This window comes from Melanotaenia boesemani, chromosome 11, assembly GCF_017639745.1.
Source record: "Melanotaenia boesemani isolate fMelBoe1 chromosome 11, fMelBoe1.pri, whole genome shotgun sequence".
NCBI lineage: Eukaryota > Metazoa > Chordata > Actinopteri > Atheriniformes > Melanotaeniidae > Melanotaenia > Melanotaenia boesemani.
Genome location: NC_055692.1, coordinates 17,915,846 through 17,934,983, shown reverse-complemented (window position 1 = coordinate 17,934,983; position 19,138 = coordinate 17,915,846). Strand labels below are relative to the sequence as shown.

The 19,138-nt window shown below is 37.2% G+C and overlaps 1 protein-coding gene and 1 long non-coding RNA gene across 5 annotated transcripts; one reads left to right on the top strand and one right to left on the bottom strand.

Moving 5' to 3' along the window:
- Positions 1–353: 353 nt before the first annotated feature.
- Positions 354–5,448, top strand: LOC121649413 (beta-1,3-galactosyl-O-glycosyl-glycoprotein beta-1,6-N-acetylglucosaminyltransferase-like). Its single transcript, XM_042000234.1, has 5 exons — positions 354–531; positions 1,785–2,373; positions 2,461–2,554; positions 3,025–3,429; positions 3,555–5,448. Exons 2-5 carry the CDS (start codon positions 2,066–2,068, stop codon positions 4,074–4,076), a joined length of 1,329 nt encoding a protein of 442 aa, XP_041856168.1. The 5' UTR covers positions 354–531; positions 1,785–2,065; the 3' UTR covers positions 4,077–5,448.
- Positions 5,449–5,898: 450 nt separating this feature from the next.
- LOC121649415 lies at positions 5,899–10,222 on the bottom strand. 4 transcript variants are annotated; one of them, XR_006012118.1, is made up of 8 exons: positions 9,937–10,222; positions 8,780–8,929; positions 8,518–8,582; positions 7,824–7,957; positions 7,405–7,466; positions 7,064–7,152; positions 6,839–6,941; positions 5,899–6,547 (listed from the first exon to the last, which is right to left on the bottom strand). It is a non-coding gene; the product is annotated as an uncharacterized LOC121649415 (long non-coding RNA). The 4 variants fall into 4 exon arrangements; XR_006012115.1 differs by having other exon boundaries at positions 7,824–8,582; XR_006012116.1 differs by having other exon boundaries at positions 7,824–8,582; positions 8,855–8,929.
- Positions 10,223–19,138: the final 8,916 nt, after the last annotated feature.

Below are 19,138 nucleotides of genomic sequence, written 5' to 3'. Positions count from 1 at the left end.
GACCAGACCAGACTGAAGCTTATTCTGCAAAGCTGTCACACACAGGCCGACCATCTGAACCCTGCAGGCCCACTCAGACATGTCTGCACACACACAGAATAGAATAGATAGAATAGAATAGAATAGAATAACCACTTTTATTGTCATTCATAATATACATTAGTTAGTGCACATTTGGAACACAATTTTAATGCATACACTGGCCATGGGACTAGTACAATTGAAAAATTTTAAAACTACATACAGTAAAAACAATACTAAAAACCAAGATTCACATAGATACAAATATGAAATACAGGATAAGTTAGGGTATTGTATTGTGTAAGGGTGTGTGTGAATTGCAATCTTCAACAGGTAAACCCTTATTCTGGAAAAATGCTGACAGGAAGTACAGCAATTTTCAGCTGCTCTTTTTAACATACCAAAGGTGTGTAACACCAGTTGGTGTATGTCAGCTATGTATTAAACACCCAAAGGCACCCAAGCAAACTAAGGAGAACAGATTTATAGACGACTTTGCTCTGACAGCAGGTAAGAGCTGTTTCTATGTTCTGCTGTTTATTTACCAACTATGTGATATCACACGTTTTTACCACACGCTTCATACATTGCACTATATGTTTATACTACAAATGGCTTCTTTCTTTAGCTACATCTTTTTTTACACTCATCTTATTGATTCATTCATTTGACTTTTTCACTTGTACCGTCACAGTTTTTTTTCTTAAAGAATTCTTAACTCCTGTAACATAATTCTGTAACAAAATAGATTTCTTTAATTTCTTTTGTGTTTTGAAGTGACTTTTCTCTTTAATTCCTGTTTAGTCATTAAATAATCAATTATAGTGCACACAAAACAACAGACAAGAGAAGAAAAAACAAAGGTTTGCATAAGAATTTATTCAAATTTAAAGAAATTGAAGGAATAAATAGTTATTTGTGTACCTTTTTTGTGACATTGTAATTGTTGGTTGAAAAACTGGCCCAGCTGGTTTTGTAATGCGGCTTATCTTTATAGAGTCTGGAATTTCAGTTATGACACAAACATTAACTTATTATGTCAGAAGTCTGTCTGTCTCTTGTCTGTGAATGTCAATCTATTTTAGGATATTGTCTGCCTTTGTACTTATTTATTTTCTTTTGTTGTATTGCACTAAGCTGATAAAAAAATGTTTTGTTTCTTCTTTTGTCTCATCCATTTATGCAATATCCAGGAAAATGAGCAATTAAATTACTTTGATACTCTTTGGATTTGTATATATAATAAGATATTTAGAATAAATGTGTATGTTTTTACATACGTGGTTTTTAAGATGGGGTGTTCAAGCTAATATTTTTAAGAAGTCAAAATTCCTTTGAACCACTGTCCACTCCATTTGTGGTCAGAGAACAGGGAATGGATAGTTTCATATGCTCTTTCAATTATTTGTTAATCCAGTGACAAGAAGACAGGCTTACATGTAGACTGATAAATATGTATATGTCTCTTGTGCAAATTATTGCTTTTTCAGACTATTTTCATTTTTGTTAATTTGCCCTTTTTGAAGATATTAGTAATTCTGCACTAACAATTTATGGGTGTCTGTAATTCTGACACTACTGGGTTGACAGAAAGGTAGAAAAAAAACTTAGAAAGATATTGCTAGTCTGGCAAAATCTTTCTTTATTCTGTTATGTACTCATGTTTTGACTGATATTATTATTTATTAAAGTATGTATATTAAAAAGAATGGAAACATTGCTGGTTAGATATATTGATATTATTTTTCTCATATTCCTTTCAGGAACTATAACATGTGGAGTGAATAATTAGCCTGGTTCCGTAATGAAGGGAACTTTGGACAACCATCTCTACTGACACCAGAGGACAAAGCATCTATCAGACATTTTAACATAAGTTCTAAATTCACACAAGTCCATGTTAGTCACTTTGTGTCCTATTATTCTATTTATGTATTTAATCATTTTAGACACTTTTTTTTTATAGAATGTGTCTGAAAAATTAAATATAAAGGCTTAAACTATTTGCAACTGGACTACATGCAGAAGTCACACATTTAAAAACATGCGGTTTCTGAGACGAGGTTGGCAGGTCCTGCTACTGAGGATCACTGTTGTGGTGGGATCACTGTGGATGATATTTCTTGTCAGTCAGCTGGATAATGATTGGACATCTGCCCGCTTCCTTGAGTACAGCTGGTTAGAATATGCAGATGATGATGGTAGCCCAGAAAAAGAGTACAACTGTCCAGCTATCCTGCTGGGAGAGCGGGAGGCGGTAGAGCAGGCCAAAATACTGACTATCACTAAACATTTCCGCAAGAGTATTCAGATCCCTGATGACTATTATATTAATGCAACGCAAGATTGCAGGTGAGTTGCATCAAGACCAAAGTTTCTGTAATGTAATATTATTAAACAAAGCATGTATTAATATGCTTTTTTTTTTAAATTTAACAGGGCTTTCAAGTTAAGTAGGAAATATGTAACATTCCCATTAAGCAAGGAAGAGGAGGACTTTCCTCTGGCTTACTCTATGGTTGTGCATCACAAGGTAGGAAAATTCTGAAGTGTTCATTTAACTTAAAAGGGGGGAAAAAACAAAAACAGGCTAAATCTATACAGTAAGTCTAAAGGATTTACTGTTGTCATTAATTAAAGAGGAAAATTAAACATTTTACAGAAAGGTGTCGTATGTCACATAACATATGTTCTGTGTGCTTCTGAAACAAGTGTGTTTATCAGTTTGGAAACACAACACACATGATAATGACTGGTCTTTTATGTTTCAGAGTTGTATAGATCTAATGAAAGACTTTGTTGTGTTGCATTATAGAAAAAAAGATCCACTAATTATGTCTCGTATGAGACTGAAAATGTGCAGCAACAATTGTTTCAGTTATCATTTAACTGTACTCTTGGTGGGAATGCCCCTTTTAATGCATCTACATGTAAAGCAATGACATTTTAAAATATATACATAATATATCAACAATTTAATTCAATTTTTTTTATAATTTTTAGGTGCAGAACTTTGAACGAGTACTGCGGGCGATTTATGCCCCTCAGAATATTTATTGTGTTCATGTGGACAAAAAATCAGAAGCTTCAGTCTCCTCTGCCATCAGTGCTATTGCCTCCTGTTTCCCCAATGTCTTCCTAGTCAGCCAGGCTGAGAATGTGGTCTATGCTGGCTGGCCACGTGTCCAAGCTGACCTTAATTGCATGGCTGATCTCTATAATGCCAGCACAAAGTGGAAATACTTTATCAACCTTTGTGGTCAGGACTTCCCTCTGAAAACCAACTTGGAGATGGTAAGAATGCTGCGCACCCTGAGGGGCGGGAACAGCTTGGAGTCTGAAAGCATGCCTCCAGAAAAGAAGTGGAGAGTGTCATATGTTCATCAGATCATTAATGGAGGAATCCAGGTAAGTCTTTTGGAGACTATAGATAATGTGGATTGATGGACTAATGGTCATTACACAAACGTTTTGTTCAGACTGAATTAATGACCAATCAACATCATGCTGATTTGCTTCTTTAATGTTTTCAGACGACAAAAGAAACAAAGGATCCACCTCCTTTCAATCTGCCCATTATGTCAGGAAGTGCCTACATTGTGGTTAGCCGAGGATATGTCCGCAGTGTGTTGAAAGACCATCGAATACGTGCACTGATAGAGTGGTCCAAAGACACTTACAGTCCTGATGAGCATCTCTGGGCAACCATTCAACGAGTCCCTGGTGTTCCTGGCTCTAAGTGGCCCAACCGTAAATATGACATGTCGGATGTAAATGCAATTGCTCGGCTGGTAAAGTGGCAGTGGCATGAGGGGTCAGAGGATTCAATGGGGGCTGTGTACCCAGAGTGTAAAGGCAACCATGTCAGGTCAGTATGTGTATATGGCGCTGGAGACCTGCAGTGGCTGCTTGAACAGGACCACCTTTTTGCCAATAAGTTTGATGTGGATACTGACCCCATAGCCATCTTTTGCTTGGAGAAATATCTCAGACAAAAAGCTTTGGCCGATTTGGAGTGGTTGGAGATTGTTCCTGGCCTAAATAAGTTATTTTAATTTGTTCCATTAGCTGTTATATGTAGTTTAAAGAAAATGTCATGTCTTAAATTATTTACAACTGAAGATCCATTGATTATTTTGATGGGAAAGTCACTAAATACTGAGAAAAGGTAGGGATTGTTTGGATGTAGTATTTTCTAAACAAACAAAGATAAAGAAGCACTTCAAATTCAGCACTGAAACAGCTCTCCTCAAAGTCTCTAATGACCTTCTTTTAGCCTCTGATAGAGGAGAGAGCATCATTTTAATTCTTTGACACCCTACTAGCCTCTCCGCAGCCTTAAATCCTCAGACAGGTCCTTTTAAGCTGTGCCAGGGTCAAAACTCAAGACCAGAGGTGACCGAGCTTTCTCCATCACCATCAATTTATTCTTTTAAGTCACTTCTTAAAACACACTTTTATCGACTGGCTTTTTATAACATTTTTATTTACTTAATTTATTTTCAAAATGTCACTCATACATGTGTGTTTTCTTTGTTGATTTTATTACCTTACTTTGCTGTGTGCTGTTCAGCACTTTGTAAACCTTGTTTTTTAAAAGTGCTATACAAATAAAGATTTATTATTATTATTTTAAGTTTAAATTATATGGGAAAGAGAAACTCTTTAGGCTGGTATTAGATGATATGAAAAGAATCTTTTAAATGTTTGCTTCCTGATGAATAAAACAGACAATCCATTTGGCTAGTGACTCATTCATTTAAGGTCTATTTGATAATTAACAAATAATTTACTTCACCTATCTTGGTGTCAGGAAGTGGAATTGGATTAACCGACTGCCGAGGACAACACTGATGGAAAAGCTGGCTTCCCTAGTTTCAAAGAAGTGTGCGGTCCATGGCCATCATTGTTCCAGACCACAAGTTTAAAAAAGAGGACACTTCTAAAGCTGCAGGAGTGATATTTAGTGTAATTTTGAGTGCAATAGGGATGGGCACGTTAATGTGTTATTATAGCATTAATGCATTACTTAATTAATGCTGTCAATTTTTTTTTATTGCGTGTCCCCCCAAACCCCCCCCTTCCGCCTCTTCCTCCATATCTTGTCCTGCTGCAGCAGTACGTCTCATGTAAACAATCAGGAGAGATTTATTAAAATGAAGAGATTTTATTTCTGGCACTTAAGGAGAAAGAAAAAGAACCAATATTTCTCTTTGTGCGTCAAAGCTCATGCAAATGGGCAGAAAAATGGGATTTATGGACGTGAAACTGCTACCAACGGACAATGAAAAACTTTTTTTTTTTTTTATGAACTAAATGTGGTTTTATCTTGCAAAGTTTTGAGGCAAGATGGCAAAGGTAAGTCATTTGAGGACTATGTTTTACAAACGTGAAGCATAAATTGGGCCTTCTGTTGCCTCTGGTTCAGTTAATATTGGTCACAGTAAGATGAAACTTACCACTGGACGAAAAGTACCAAGATACGGAGCGATCCGATGCCGCTATCTGCCCGTAACTGTCTCAAATACGGACAAGATACGGGGAAATCCCCGCCGCATCCCTCACATATCCTATTCTTAGCTCTCTCCGGATCCGGACCACTAAAGATCCAAAAACCCGGATTTTCACCCGCGAGGTATCCACAAGATGCGTGTTCGTGTGATCCCTCGCGGATCCAATTTTAGATCGCCTCGGAAACTGACCGCATCATTGGCAGATCATGTTCACAGATCACGGGAAATACGTTGAACATCCCTGACGGATGCCCGCGGGATATTCGTGGATTTTTCATTTTTTCAATATGTCTGATTTAATGGTTCTCTTCATTAATTATATGGTTTGGCATGTAACCTTTCATGTAAAAGTACTAAGTTCTTATCTTTTAAGATCTTAGCAGGCATTAAAATCACCCAGTCAGTTTCAAACATCACAATCATAGTTATAATGTGACAGTCTTTAATCTTGGTTTGTGTACCATCATCATGTTGTACAAATCATTTGACCAAATTAAACGTTACTGTTTCAGCAAGCATTTATAAAATTACATTGTCAGATTAAACTGTATAAAGAATATCAGCATTATTAACTGAACAGTGGGAACAGAATAGAATGAAGCAGTCTAATAAATCAGGTGCATCTACAAAACTGCATAGCTGAATGAAAACATGTCAGACATGAAAAACAGACCAATGTTTTTCTTTTTTTCTTAATTAAAGCACACAGTTTTATTTCAAATAAATGAATCTGATTCCTCTCAGCGGCTGCCTCTGGCTCTATACACCACTGGGCGCTCTCCGGTGCACCATCCTGGAGGACATCTTTTGTAGGTCAACGAGGTGGTGCTGACACCTTTCTAACATGTCCGTGAGTCTTGTTGCCCTCCATTCAGGTGGACATGCTTTCCACACGTCTTTGTCTTCAGTGTCCGTCTCCTCGTCGCTCATCATGCATGCAGGCGCCCGTTCCAGGTATCTGTACTCCTTCTTGGTTAAGATGAGCGAGCAGCAGATCGGCGTGAATTGAAAAGCTTTAACAGAAAACATTAGATATTACTCTCAATGGAGAATGACATTTATAGGTCAATGAGAACACTTTAAATGTATACATTAAAAAATTAACATAAAACATTTTTACTGCCTCTGCACTGCCAGAGAGTTCATCTTTATGCACAGTTCATACAACACATTTCACAACACTGTTGTATCCAGAGATAAAACTGCTGACTACAACACTGGAATGTGATACAAAAGCAAATCACAAATCCGATGCATTCTAAAGGATCTTAAAAATAAACAAATCTATAAGTGATTCAACTCACTCTATGTCTTCGGTTGTTGAGAGCTTTGGCCCTCTGATCCTCTTCCACTTTGTCTTCTGACAACTTAGATTCCCTCCTGATGTTCTCAAAGTATCTGTTGCTCCTACAAACACAAAAAGTGACACATTAATATGTGAAAGATCTTTTCAACAAATTGTCTTTCTTTGGAGAGATAAGCATTATTTTTAGAAGTAACCTTAAACAAGTTTTAGAGTCATTACTTACTTCTGATCAAAGAGGTGTCACATTCCTCTTCATCTGCAATTGTCCACAACATTGAATTTGTGCCACCGGAGTTGTGCTCAGACGTGAACCTGCAGATTACATCACAGAAAACACAACAAAGCAACATGAAACATGACAAATACTAAATCTACTCTGAAAATTCGTTAGTGAATATGTAAAATCAAAGTGCAATTATTTTTTTTTATCTGAGTCAATTTAAGATGCACTAAAGCATCATTAGTCTGATCTGATGAATATATAACTACTGAAGGTGATGCTGCATAGAAAATACATATCTTGTAATCAACTTACAGACTACTAAATGGTATTAGATGTCTTACCTCTCATTTCCTCTGTATTTGTGCCCATCCTCCAGACTCCTGTGGATCCTTTTTACCTCACGCTAAAACAGCCAATATCACAAACACATTAAATTTAGATCATGTGAGAAAAATATTTTGACAAACTTTTGAAACACCACATTACAGCGGCTTGTACAGCTGTTTTTTGTTTGTGCCTGTGTTTGCAGACATATTTTGACTAAGGCAGTGGCTCCATAAAGTTTAACATACAGCCTTACCATTTTTTCTAAAATAGGGACAATGTGTGGATATTTATCACAGTGGCTCTGAATGTTCAAAGCCTCCAGGTGGGGGTGGATCCCAGGTTGTAACAGTAGTAACAGTGTATGAAGATGCACGTTAGATCTGTTTTACTCAAATCTATGAAAACAACAATAAAGGCTTAGTGAATAACTTACAGATGGGTTGTAGGAATCTGCTGCAGAGTCGCTGATGTTACTGCTCCTGCAGCCAATCTGTTCTCCACAGCTTCAGTCAGTTCAACCACTTTCTCCATCACCTTGCCAACTTTCAGGTGTGCTCTGCACACACCCTGAAACATTTACAAGTGTGTTTTCCTACATGTCAGTTTTTGATTGTAAACATTGGAACATCATTGCAGAAATCAAAACATATGAATCCCATGTTTCTAAGTCACTGAAGGGAACAAGGATTGTTTCTATAGATTTTTTTTGCATATTAATATACATTTATAATGTAATTATGAATGACTTTAGCAAAGCTAATTTCCATCTTTAGTCCCTTATTGTTTAAACCACTTCAGAAAAACATTTTCTTTGCATGAACATTAATTTCACTGCTGTCAACAAAAGACAAAAAGGACAAGATGGTGTTGATCAAACAATTAAGAGAACTTGGGAAAGCACGTCATCCCATGTGGTGCATTGTGGGACGTAGCCGTCATACTTGCATTCTGTACTTTAATAATTCTGTACTACCTGTAAGCTATATATTTATACACACACACTTAGATACATACTGCTCATTGCACAACATACAGAAAACATTTTACCAAGTAACAGTTTTCTCTACCAAGCATAGTTGTACTGAGCTGCTTAAAATAGTGTTTTTGATGTGTACATATCCAACCACCTCAGGGTGTACAGGCATTCTGGTCTCCTCGCGATCCTCATCATGCTGACAGTTCTAGAAACTTTCTGTAAAAAGAGTAAGAAGATCAATAAATAAATCTACACCTCATTACAGTGGTTAATAATTCTAAAATAAGTTGTTTCTGTGTGGTTGTGGACACATTTTATCTAAGGGAACTTCAGACTGATAACTCACCAGTAAACATGCAATATTTTCCCATATAAGCAACAACAATAACAAGAAGGTTTAGTAAACAGCTTACAGACTGGCTGTAGGAAAATGCTGTGAAGTGTGTGGTTCCACAGCTCCTCTGTTACTGCTACCACCACCAGTTGACCTCCAGTTCTCCAGCGCTTTAGTCACGTCCAGTTTCGCCATCTTGTCCATGTCTTGGTGTACACTGCACAATGCCCTGAAACATGTTCAGATATGTTGTGCAACATTTTAGGTATTGATTGTGAAAATTAGAACAAAATCCTTACAGAAACCAAAGCATGTAAATCCTATTTCTACACTGACCTGCAGCCTTAGCATGGGATCGGGAACGTTTGTTTCTACTATTGATTTTGAATTTATTTTTCTTAAAAAGGCACAATGTATATTAATATACATTTATAATGTAAATATGCAGGATTTGAACAAAGCTTAATTCCATCATTAGTCTCTTCTAGTTACAAACGCAGGTCTCAGGTGATCGTGTTAGTTTTTGTTGTTTGGTGTTTTAAAATGACAATGGCTATCAAAATACTGAGTAAAATCTACATTCTGTGCCATTTTTATCTACATTATAATAAAAAATATGGATGTACTGATGTACAACAAATTAGGCTTTACTACTTTATATAGGGACACCTTTTAAACCAGAGAATTATAATATAAATATCTATTGTGTTACACAGGAAAAAAAAACAAACGAAAAAAAAAAAAAAAAAAGAAGCCACCCAAATTTACTCCCGGTTTTACCTTTACTTTTGACAGTAATTTTGTCCACCCATTATGTTTTTAACTTACTTTAATCCCAATAAGCACTCGATTGTCTGTCAGTGGTTATTGAACAATTAAGAAACAGTTTTAACTGATTCAACCATAAAATAAATATTAAAACACACACACAAAAATGTACAAACGTTTTATATTTAATCCCGTTTAAATGAAACAACCGTTCACTTGTATTCATTTAATGAGAAGCTTACTTGCCAGGACCAAGATGGCGATCACGTGGACGTGTCGCAACAATGGCCAATGGTCGATGAATGAACCCATAAAAGCTAGCGAAACATCTTAGTTTCAAATAAAGTTACTGCAGTTTCACTGACATGGGTATAACAGTAAGTTTGTCTGGGAAGCTAAACTTAAGTAACTCACTATCTATAACAACTTAAACAATTTAAAGGCCTAAAAGAATGAGTATCAACTTACTTCCACATAATGTCCGATGTGACTGGACGGCAGGCTCTGCTACTAGCTCCAGCTGGGCGCCAAATGTGAGAATTAAAGTATTAATCGTCCGTTGGCATCGGCACTTATCTCCGTGTCCTCTGAGTCTGGGCGAAGAAGAGTCGTTTGCGTTGTCCGAAGAATACTTTTACAATTTATTGACGTGAACTGTAATTGAAAACACGACAATGAAGAGAAGCGCAGCGCAGAACTACATTGGCGCTGATCGATGACGTCATACGATGTGCGACAGTTGAGCAGGATCTCACAGGAGAGTGAGCGGCGACCTGCTGTTAGTAGTTGCTCAGGGAAATTTCACATTCATAAAAGGAAAAGGGCTGACAGCAAGCCGGACTTCACAGTTTCCACAAGATCTTTTTCAATACAGCTCCAACCTCAGTGGTCTTGAGAACTCAAAAGCCTTAAAAACTAAGTTTACTTTGGGAAAATTCTTATTTCATTGAGATGACTCTTTCCTCACTTTACTTTAACTGATGGTTAAATGTATAAATGTATATGCATATGCACACCTGGATTTTTCATATATGTTTATGTATATCTCCTAGATTTAATTTACTTACTGGTCTCATTGAATATCACTTAATACTTGATCCCCTTGCTATACAGTTTATGTTCTGTATATTTTATTTTCAATTGTTTAAGCAGGAGATTATTATCTTCTAACAAACAAAGCTGATTACTTGGTTGTTGACTGGATAGGGGAGACGGGGGATGGTTGTAACATGGGGAGAGTTGAAACGCCACTATTTTCACCAATCAAGAATGAGACAGGAGTCAGATGATCATTCCAGTGTTTGCCCACTTCCTTCTCAATCTCACATGGCAGTGAACAAGGCTGAAAACACATGCATGCTGATTTTATTGACTAAAAACTGATTTTGGGATAAGAAAGTAATTTTTTTTTACCAACACTTAATTTAGTTTAGTACTTATGCAACTTAAAATAAAACCATATGGCTTACAGTAAATGAAAAAGCTGTCTTTTAGGCAAAATGTGATGCATTCCCCCCTTGCTAATTTCAAATCACTATGCTAACACAGCTACCTAAACATTGGCTGACAGGGTTGGGGTGGGTTGTAACATTTATGTTAACAGTGTTACAACATCCCCATTCATAAAAGTAAGTTGTTTTTTTTTATTTTATTATTTTTAAAGCATGTCTAGGCAATGGAAAAAAGAAAGAGAGATGTGTGGCGGCTTTTTTTTTTTTTTTAAAAAAAAGCATAATAACGCTGAAAGGCAATGCTGAAGATTCTGAGACCTTGGATGATGGGAATATTTGTATTATTTACATGGAGCCATCTTGCAGTTCAAGGCCAAAGGAGGTTTGGGTAAAATGTACCCAATGTAGTCTATGGGGCCACCAAGCTTGCATTCCAGGGTTACCAACTTTCATTTGTCAATATTGTGATTAAGATTAAGAACATAGTCAAACAAAATATGTACAAACAAGCCCTGTTTTCTTTTTTCTTTGTTTTTTATATGCAAAAAGTATGTAAGCTCAATATCACACCTGAATCTTTTTACACAAGTGCAGAGTTATCATTAAGCAGCCATAGTCCTGTTATGAAAGTTTGTTCAAGTAGGCTTATTCACACACAAAGTCACATTAATTCAAGTTAAACATTGAACATTGAATGTTTGAGCTGTTGTCAGTTAAAGAGGAAAGATTTTGTTTGGGATCTTTTTTTTTCTTTTCAATAAATCCATTTTTGAAGCATATTATATGTTGTGGCATCTGTTTAGGCTTCTTTTGTCCAGTTGTTACAACCCTCCCCAGTATGTGTTACAACCATACCCGGTAGTGGGGTAGGTTGTAACAAAGGACAACCATGTGTTTGACATTAACATACGATGTCTGTGATGTTCTTGCAGATTTTTGAATTGGTGCATTTTGTAGTGAAGAAATGTGGGTATTTCATATAAGAGTTTGAGAACTGTAGCTCAAAAATTCAATGAGTTACAGGTGTTGCAGCAAAAAGTGTTACAACCATCCCCGGTCTCCCCTACTTATTTTTATTCAGCATCTCAGCAAAATAAACTGTTTCAGAATAAGAATGTGTCTTTATTGCCAAACAAGTTTGCACAAAAAATTAATTTGTTTTGGGGTGATGATGTAAAAATAATGAATTATATAAAAAAAAAAAATAGAACATAAACAACACTATGGGTTACACGCAGAGAACAAACTTCCCAGCTAGGACTAATAACTTAACATACCTCCACTGAAAAGAATCTTTGGCTGTTGTGATACCAAGACTAAGGTTAAGTTTTCAAGAATTAGGGAGGAAACTAAGCATTGTTGTTCCACTGTCATCACTGAGATGCATTTAAGGTCAAGGATATGTTTAGTCTAAAACAGTATTAATAACTTAAAGATCAAATTTTTTGCCATTTTTTAAATGATTTTGGAATAAGATTTGTTGTTTCTCCAAAAATATGTAACAAACCATATTTTCAATTTTTCTTAACTGTCCACCATTAATTCTACACAAAGTTGATGATGACACAGTTTTTTTTTTTGTTTTTTTTTTTTGTTGTTTTTTTTAACTTGTCCTGTCCATCATAGCAGCAAAATGATAATCTGGTTGATGTATCATCCTGAACAAATTAGCTCTGCCAAGGGAAGGCTTATAGGTAAGGCTCCTCTTCATAATCTGATTCATTTATTTATTTACTTTGAATCGCGGAATCTATGTAATCTTGCTGGACCTGACCGGAGGGACAGAAAAAGAAGGAAGACAGCAAAGAGAAGCAAAAAGGAAAGAAGAAAGAAGACAAAAACATCACAGACAGAATCAACGACCCTCAATCCACAACATCACCAGACAACAAACTGTTACACTTGTACATAAACACACCAGAAAATCTCCTCAAACTTTTACAAAAATAAAAAAAAAATAAATAAATAATAAAAAACAAAAACAGAATTGCTAGTCATCAAGACTTCTTAAATGATAACCAAATCAAAAAGACATATCATGAATGTAGCATAACAGTGACCAGGTACTAGCTCACAGGAGAAATAAAAAAGAAAAAGAATTATCTCTTAGTAAATAAACCCACTGGACAACTCAGTGACTGTCAGCATGTTGATGACTGAAGTCAACTTCATGGCTACTTCAAGTCATTTTCTTATTTTTACTCAGCAACTCTGACTAATAAACAATTTCAAAATCAGAATAGGTCTTTATTGCCAAGTAATTTCGCACATACAATGAATTTGTCTTGGGATTAGCAAAAACAATAAAAGTGAAAAAAGAACACACACACACACACACAAACAAAACAGAACACAAACAGTTTTTACAGGACATAAGCCCCCTATTTCTACCCTAGTGCTGGAATATGGCTCCAAGTATAAGTAGGCTCTTGAAGACATTTTGTTTCCCTCTCTTCAGGACAAAGAGGTGTTGGTGGGGGTGGGAGGACCTTTAGAGGTGAGCAGCTTCAAAGAGGCCACATCTCCTGTACTGCTGGGGGAGGGTGAGTGGCTGGTTTGCTGGGACTGTTGTGGAATGTTGGTTCCAGCACATTGTCCTTAAAAGCAGTAGTAAACCCAGTGTTGTTGGCAAACCTGAACAAATCACAACAGTCCACAGCTCCACTGGTCCACTTCTTAGATGTCCTCAAGATTCAAAGTGTTTATTGTCATTTTCCCAGTAAGGAAACAAGTTTCCCTGAACAATGAAATTCTTACTTTGCCGTCTGCACTGAATGCCATACTAGATAGAAGATAAACATAAAGATAGAAAATTTACTTAGTTTTTTTTTTTATCATATGTACATAAATGTGCAGTGTGCTACATAAACTGTTGTGAGGTAGACATGTGCAAAAGATTAGCAAAAAAGAAAAAAAGTGAATTTATGTCATTAGCATTTTCTATGCAGGAGTGGAAAAAGTACTGAAAAATTGTAATTAAGCTAAAGTATCTTTACTTTGCTTAAATTCTACTCAAGTAAAAGTTATAGTACACGCCAAAGATCGACTCAAGTAAAAGTTAAAAGTACTAAATTTAATCGATTAAAAGTTACTTAGTTACTTTAAATTACTTGATGTAAACAAAAGAAGAGTCATAAATCCAATCCAACACTGTTTTTAATAAACTTTTAAAACACTACAGTAAAAGAGAGAAAATAAAACCAAATCAAAGTAACCATGATGCTGAAAATGTTGAGCAATTCTTTAATAACAAAACTGTGCTCTTTTTTCTTTATATCACAAACATAAATAGTCAGTTGTCTAAATTAACAAACAGTGACTGGCGATATAAGAAAATAAATAAAGTGCCATGCCCCACAGAATATTTTGCCAAGTGAATACTAAAACATTAGACTGTAAAGCGCTTGCTCAGCTTGAGCAGGGGAGGATTTTCAAAGTTTGTAGCGCCAATCTGCGCTCTCTTCACTCTGAACAACAAAGGCCGGAAGCTGTGGCTGGAAGGCCGATGTTGAGTTTTAGAGACAGTTTGTTTTTATTTTTGGAAAAGAGTTCAGAAGATCCATACGTTCTAGATGCAGTAATTTGAGTAAATATGTTACTTTGTTACTTTCCACCTCTGTTTTTATGTAGTAATACATGCTTCTTCTCGTGACCTTCTCATGGAGAGTTATATTATGGAGCTTTGGGACCACATGGGAACACCAAGATTTTTTTTTTATTTTATTTTATTTTATTTTATTTTATTTTTCGGTGTGAAACAAGTTCGTAATTGACATCTAAATCAACATGTTGATATTCAGAAATAATACAATAACACAAGCAAAGAAATCAGTATTAGCACCCCCTGGTGGGTCCATGATGCCATAACATCGCTGTGGAAAATACCAGGATGAGAAACACGTAGGTCACCTGCCTGCGCACAGTGAGACGGGGCGTGCCTGTGTGTCTGAATTGCCACAGAGCAGGCATCCCCAACTTGGGACCTCTTGAGCCAGTGTCCTGCAGGTTTTCAGTATGTCCATACTGCAGCACACCTGACTCAAATAATGGGTCGTTAAGAAGCTGGTGCAGACCGGGTTTATTCTTGTACACAAGACCGTTATAAGCAACACGGTGCGTCACCTGCCTGCACGCAGTGAGACGGTGCGTGCATGTGTCTGAGTGGCAATAGAGTGTGCGCGCTGCTTTCAGTTAATAACATGTTGTCTCCTGACAATAAAAATGAAAATTATAAAGGCTTTATGCACCGCTGGGACTGGGAGAAATAAGTTGCCGACACAAAGACGTGGTCCTGTCTACTTAAAGGGTGCAACGTTAACAAGCGTCCTCCAAGCTTCATCAAATCTCTCCAATGAAGTCAAACTTAATCCCATGTAGTAAATTAGGACTTTCTCTGGAAATAATAAACCACACTGAAAACCTGCAGGACACTGGCTCAAGAGGTCCCAGGTTGGGGATGCCTGCTCTGTGGCAATTCAGACACACAGGCACGCCCCGTCTCACTGCGTGCAGGCAGGTGACCTACGTGTTTCTCATAACTGTCCCACATTTCTGTACAACAATAAACCAGAGTAGAACAATTAATCATTGTCAAAAAGAACTGAAAAGTTTCTGCTTGATGAGTACATTTTCCATGAAATGTATTTTGCTCCAATATAGGTCGTAACAACATCTGCATACAGTACAGGCTATGTTCTTATAATAAACTTATCACGTTATAACGTGATATGGTCCGATTTTTTTTTTAATTTGGGTGACAGCTCCACGCTTCCGTACTTAGTAAATGAGTCGTTCAAACAAAATGTAATTTAAAGGGGTAAAATGGACGAGGGTCACCAGAGAGGGCAAAATTCAGTTGTGTATGAGTTGGGTTATGAGATTTGTTATGTATTTTAAAATGTATATCTAATGCCCGACGACGTATCCAGGCGGAGGCGTTCGCGTTGGACACCTTGAAGGGAATTATCCCACTTATACCATGGTCACATACAAAATAAATTAAATAATAATATTAAATAAATTATTTATGTGTTATTGTCGTTTTTTTACCGTTAAAATCCTAAGTTTTTCGCAAGAAGCAGATGAGTGGACTATTTAATATCGCTCGTTCTGACGCGTTGCCAAGACAACCGGCTCTGACACGGAACCTGCAGCTTGGTCGGCCACAGTTGCGTGACACAAACATAACATTTCAGAGGGCAGGTGCATCTCTTACAGCTTGTGTGTGTCCAGAGGATGATGCGTCATTTTGTTTCAAACAGTCAAAGTCCACAGATAGTTTCCTAAATCGTTAAAAATGCCTGCAGGCTGCTTTCATAGCGACGCCCCGTCAAAGACGTGATCTGGCGTGTCTCGGCTCTAACACAGAACCTGCAGCCCGGTCGGCCGCAGCTTTTGTATTAGACCTGATCAGTGGAGAGAAAGGAGATGATTGCTGCCCTGCACCTGCTTTCATAGCAATGCCTCACAGACATGATCTGGCGCGTCTGCAGCCCGGCGTCTGAGTTTCTGTTGCCACGGTTATAGTGAATAATAAATAAATAATTCAAACAAACTGTCATTTAAAGGGGTAAAAATGAACGAGGGTCATCAGAGAGGGCAAAATTAAGTTGTATATGAGGTGGGTTATGGGATTTGTTCCAGATGTATGTATGGAGGATATCTTATAGGATCTGTCACAGAAACGAATGCGGAGAATATGACGTAGGATCTGCGAGAGACGTGTATAGGAGAATGCCATACACTAGGATTTCTTAAAGTTGTGTATATGGAGGGTATCCAATGCTAGGATCTATCACAGATGTGTTTCCGCGGCATATCCCATACTAGGATGTATTATAGATGTGTATACGGAGGGTATCCTATAATAGGATCTGTTACACACCAATCTTCCCGTATATACCCGGAAACAGTCCGGAAGTGCCGCGGATACGGAGACTTGTATCCTCTTGGATCTCTCCGGATCTTAGGTGTTTTCGTCCAGTGTACAGTTTTGGAATCTGTGAGATCTGTGCTTTCAGTAGAGGTGTCATTTGTCTGTGTGCTGTGCCGTAGTGCGGTAAGCCAGCTGCCAGTCATGTATCCATGGTCAAACCAGCCACTGTTGTATGTCAAGTGCGCTTTTACTCTGAAGTTTATGGTGAAAGCGACCCGTCACCAATGATTACTTCCGGATTTCAAAATAAAGCACCTCTGTTTCTCTCTGTGTGTCTGTCTTGTCTTTCAATCCCTTTCAGATAGCAATAACATACAATTTTGTCTAATTAATTAAAAAAATTAAAAAAATTTAACTAAATCTCTTTTTTTCTATAAGTAGCTCAGTACGTGTTAGTGGATATAGTACTTCATATATTACTTGCACAAATATTATCAACTACTTTTACTGTGTAGTTTTTCAGTAATTCAATGCTGAAGTCCCTTCAAAAGCAATAATAAGCGTTTTCGTCTCAATTTAAAGTGGATAAAATTAATTTCTTCCATAAGTAGTTCACCAAACCTGTACTGCTGAACTCAGTACTTCCTACACTACTTATATACGTGTGTGTGTGTGTGTGTACATACGGGGCTCTAAACTAACTTTTAGCATTGATTTTAGGAGCAAAACATTGACTGTCAACGTAGTAAAAAATTTAAGTAAATTAAAAATTTAAACTTTGAATATAATGAGACATACATAACTCATCTCCAAAAGATCTGGGCTAAAACTTAAAGCAAATCAAAACTGTCTTCATCTCATGTTGTTCTGGGACATTAAAACCAATAAGCCTCATACAAAAGTTTTCTTTTGTACCTGCCTGCTGCATGGTGAGCCTGCATTTTATACTAAAATCGACAGAATGCTTTTGAGTCACCTCCCAGCTGAGGTCTGAACTAACTTTCCAATGCGCCCTCTTTGTTCACTCTTTATTTTATTTTATATATATATATCCGTCTCTCTCTCTCTCTCTCTCTCTTTCTCTCTCTCTCTCTCTCTCTCTCTCTCTCTCTCTCTCTCTCTGTATATATATATATACATATATATGTTATTTCTTCTCAGATATTGTCACTCTGTTACTCTATCAGGTGAAGTTGTATGCATGTGTGTGTAGGGGTGTTAGACAGGACGGCGTGGTAACCAAGGAACGGCTGTGGGCACTAGTTCCTGAAAAAAGGATGGTTGTGTTCATGTTTCCCAATCTGCAGCCAGGAGATGCTGATTTATTGTGGACTGCTTAGAAAGAATAAGGAGGGCCTCATAAAAGAAGCAGGACAAGCCCAAATAAGCAAACACACAGAAAAACAAGTGGACCTGGCAACACTGGCTACACCCATGAAATGTCAATAAAACACTGTGTAAATGCACTGATTTGAAATAAGCAGTGACATTTCTTTTGACTGTCACTGGATTTACTATTAACTATGGAAAACTCTGTTGCACACACTGACGCTGATGCAGCTGCAAAGGAACATGTTGCTGATGAACAGGAGACTGCTCCCACTTAGACTGAAATCCAGCTGGAAGTACTTGGGTACTTCCTCTGCAAAAATTTAAGCTGCTGTTGAGCAGCTGTTTTAGCTCAAATGGCAACTTTAAAGAAGTGTCATGCACTAGAGGAACAAGAACTACTGTTAAAAAGGAACAACAGCAAATTGAAATTAAACTTGCTGCAGCAACAGCCAAACTTCATGTTTCAGGAACAATGTTCTGATGCTAATCAAATGGCATGAACTCTTATTTAGAATAAGAAAAGGAGGATGTGATCAACATCAGTCCCATTCAGTCCTAAAGCAAATGAGTATGAACCAAACCATGGAAAAGGCAACAAAGACATTTGTCATCTGTCATCAGAACAAAGTAAACAGCAATTAATGGACACCAGACCAAAACAACCAATCTCAGGTTTTAACACCATGTGACACGACAAATCAGCATCAGGGACCTATCCAAAGATCTCAAAGTGGAGGAACAAACACTACAGGGACTCAACATCAAGTAAATGACCAGATGTTATCTAGCAAGTTTGGGGCCAAACGAAGTGCAGATTTGAAAGGTGGATTCAGAGGGTCCTTCAAATTCTGTGAATTGGGACACTACTTCACGCATCACAATGATGTATGTGGCCGACAAATCCGCACTTTGAAGTGTGCAGACCCTGAATTGGGACACACCTTATATGTGAATAGTTAGGGTATGTTGGGTGGTTGGAAACAACTTTATAGCATTGCATTACTGCTGCCAA